Source organism: Oncorhynchus clarkii, chromosome 18 (genome assembly GCF_045791955.1).
Source record: "Oncorhynchus clarkii lewisi isolate Uvic-CL-2024 chromosome 18, UVic_Ocla_1.0, whole genome shotgun sequence".
Lineage (NCBI taxonomy): Eukaryota > Metazoa > Chordata > Actinopteri > Salmoniformes > Salmonidae > Oncorhynchus > Oncorhynchus clarkii.
Genome location: NC_092164.1, coordinates 49,513,043 through 49,515,524, shown reverse-complemented (window position 1 = coordinate 49,515,524; position 2,482 = coordinate 49,513,043). Strand labels below are relative to the sequence as shown.

At 44.0% G+C, this 2,482-nt stretch overlaps 1 protein-coding gene across 1 annotated transcript; it reads left to right on the top strand.

Moving 5' to 3' along the window:
- Positions 1-515: 515 nt before the first annotated feature.
- LOC139372691 (sclerostin domain-containing protein 1-like) lies at positions 516-2,190 on the top strand. Its single transcript, XM_071112477.1, has 2 exons — positions 516-711; positions 1,706-2,190. The coding sequence occupies exons 1-2, from the start codon at positions 516-518 to the stop codon at positions 2,188-2,190; spliced, it is 681 nt and encodes a 226-aa protein (XP_070968578.1).
- The last annotated feature ends 292 nt before the right edge of the window (positions 2,191-2,482 follow it).

Below are 2,482 nucleotides of genomic sequence, written 5' to 3'. Positions count from 1 at the left end.
ATATGCCTCTGGCATGTGGCACATACAACCTTTTTGGCAAACTCTTTTATTGTCTACTTATAATTTACAATAGTGTAATCATGAATCAATTATTTACACAGTTAACTGGTCAACAAACCAAAATGAACTGTCTATGACAAGCCGTTATTAAGGTCTCGATCGTGTTTTATCCAGTGACAGTGTCCTATCCATAAGGGAAAGCAACATTCATCAAACTATATTGGCAGAAATATATATTACCTGTCTGTGTTGACTGACTGGTAGGTAGGCTCTACATTGGAGGAGTACACACAAAAAAACGCATTACCCTTTGCTTCAGTGGGCGTAGCTATGCGTGAAAACGCCTAGTTGATTCATAAAATGTACGCACTACATGCGCGCTGTGTCGTGCCAAGACAAGGGGCGGGTATATAAGCGACTGAACGACAAGTAACATCATAACGACACAACTACCTACCTACCTACCAACCTGTGTCTACATCTGTACTGCGGAGTGCCTACGGAGAGTTGCAGGGATGCTTCTTACCACGAGTGTGTTCCAGCTCGCGCTCTTCTGCCTTCTTATAAGTAACTGTCAAGCTGCCAAGAACAGCGCCACGGAAAAGTTAAACGCTCAGTTGATCAGTACCGTCCAGGATACACCGAGTAGTGATGTATCAATGAATCAAGCACGCAACGGAGGAAGGCGTTTGACCAGCGCTGCGCGGAAAGGTGAATTGCATTTTTATGCGCATATCAAATGTATTGATTCGACGATTCATATAGATTCATTGATCCTGACATTTGGAATTACTCCATTCCTTATATAGGCACATTTTCCATAGACATGAATGGGACTAAATGAAAATGAAATATAAATCATAGACTTGTGTTTGAATGGGAGAAAGAATCAAGAATTTGGAATTGTGGTGGACCTCTTGTCAACTCATGCTGTCTTTCAAATCAAATCAAATCAAATTTTATTTGTCACATACACATGGTTAGCAGATGTTAATGCGAGTGTAGCGAAATGCTTGTGCTTCTAGTTCCGACAATGCAGTAATAACCAACAAGTAATCTAGCTAACAATTCCAAAACTACTACCTTATAGACACAAGTGTAAGGGGATAAAGAATATGTACATAAAGATATATGAATGAGTGATGGTACAGAGCGGCATAGGCAAGATACAGTAGATGGTATTGAGTGCAGTATATACATATGAGATGAGTATGTAAACAAAGTGGCATAGTTAAAGTGGCTAGTGATACATGTATTACATAAAGATGCAGTAGATGATATAGAGTACAGTACATACGTATACATATGAGATGAATAATGTAGGGTATGTAAACATTATATTAGGTAGCATTGTTTAAAGTGGCTAGTGATATATTTTACATCATTTCCCATCAATTCCCATTATTAAAGTGGCTGGAGTTGAGTCAGTGTGTTGGCAGCAGCCACTCAATGTTAGTGGTGGCTGTTTAACAGTTTGATGGCCTTGAGATAGAAGCTGTTTTTCAGTCTCTAGGTCCCAGCTTTGATGCCCCTGATCATGCCGCAGTTCCTGTCAAAACGAATCTTTATGATCAGCAAATGGAATAATCCAAAAGCGCAAACTGCAAACTAAATCAAATTCAAGTATTTGCAATGTCATATAGATAATGCCATGCAATATGTATCTGACAGAATGTAACACTCTCTCCTCCCCTCTCAATCACAGAGCAGGGTCAGGCACAGAGCCAGGTGGGCTGCAGAGAGCTGCGTTCCACCAAGTACATCTCAGATGGTCAGTGCACCAGCCTGAACCCGGTCAAGGAGCTGGTGTGTGCCGGGGAGTGTCTTCCCTCCCACCTACTGCCCAACTGGATCGGCTCCGGTCCCGGCTACACCGGAAAGTTTTGGAGCCGCAGGGAGGCCCAGGAGTGGCGCTGCGTCATCGACCGGACCCGGACCCAGCGCATCAGCCTGCAGTGTCAGGACGGAAGGTCCAGGACCTATAAGATCACTGTGGTTACCTCCTGCAAGTGTAAACGCTACTCCAGGCAGAACAATGACTCAGGGAATGGGAAGTCAGAGCTGGAGGTCAGGCAGGCCCAGGGCCAGGGCTCCACACTCCAGGGGCCCAAGAGGAGGAAGGGAAAGGAAGGGAAGAATGGACGTTCTGGGCAGGAGGACTGGGCAGAAGAACAGCCTAAAAAATACTGAACTGAGCCCGCTGGTCAGGGGGGCTCTGTACACCTCTGAGGGGTTGGAAGGTCTCTCTGTGCCCCCACTTCAGAAACAACACCAACAGACACTAGTTTTATTTAGAAGGCAACAATGTGTTTGCTGTATTTAATGCAGCTATATTGAGAAGGCTATGGAATGATTCCTCAGACAGTGCAACTGGTTTGCCAAATATTGACCACTGTGGATGTGTTTGTGTATGTATGCATTTTTGTATGATAGAATGAGACTAGTTCAAATCGCACAAGAACCGCATTTGACAGCTAAGATG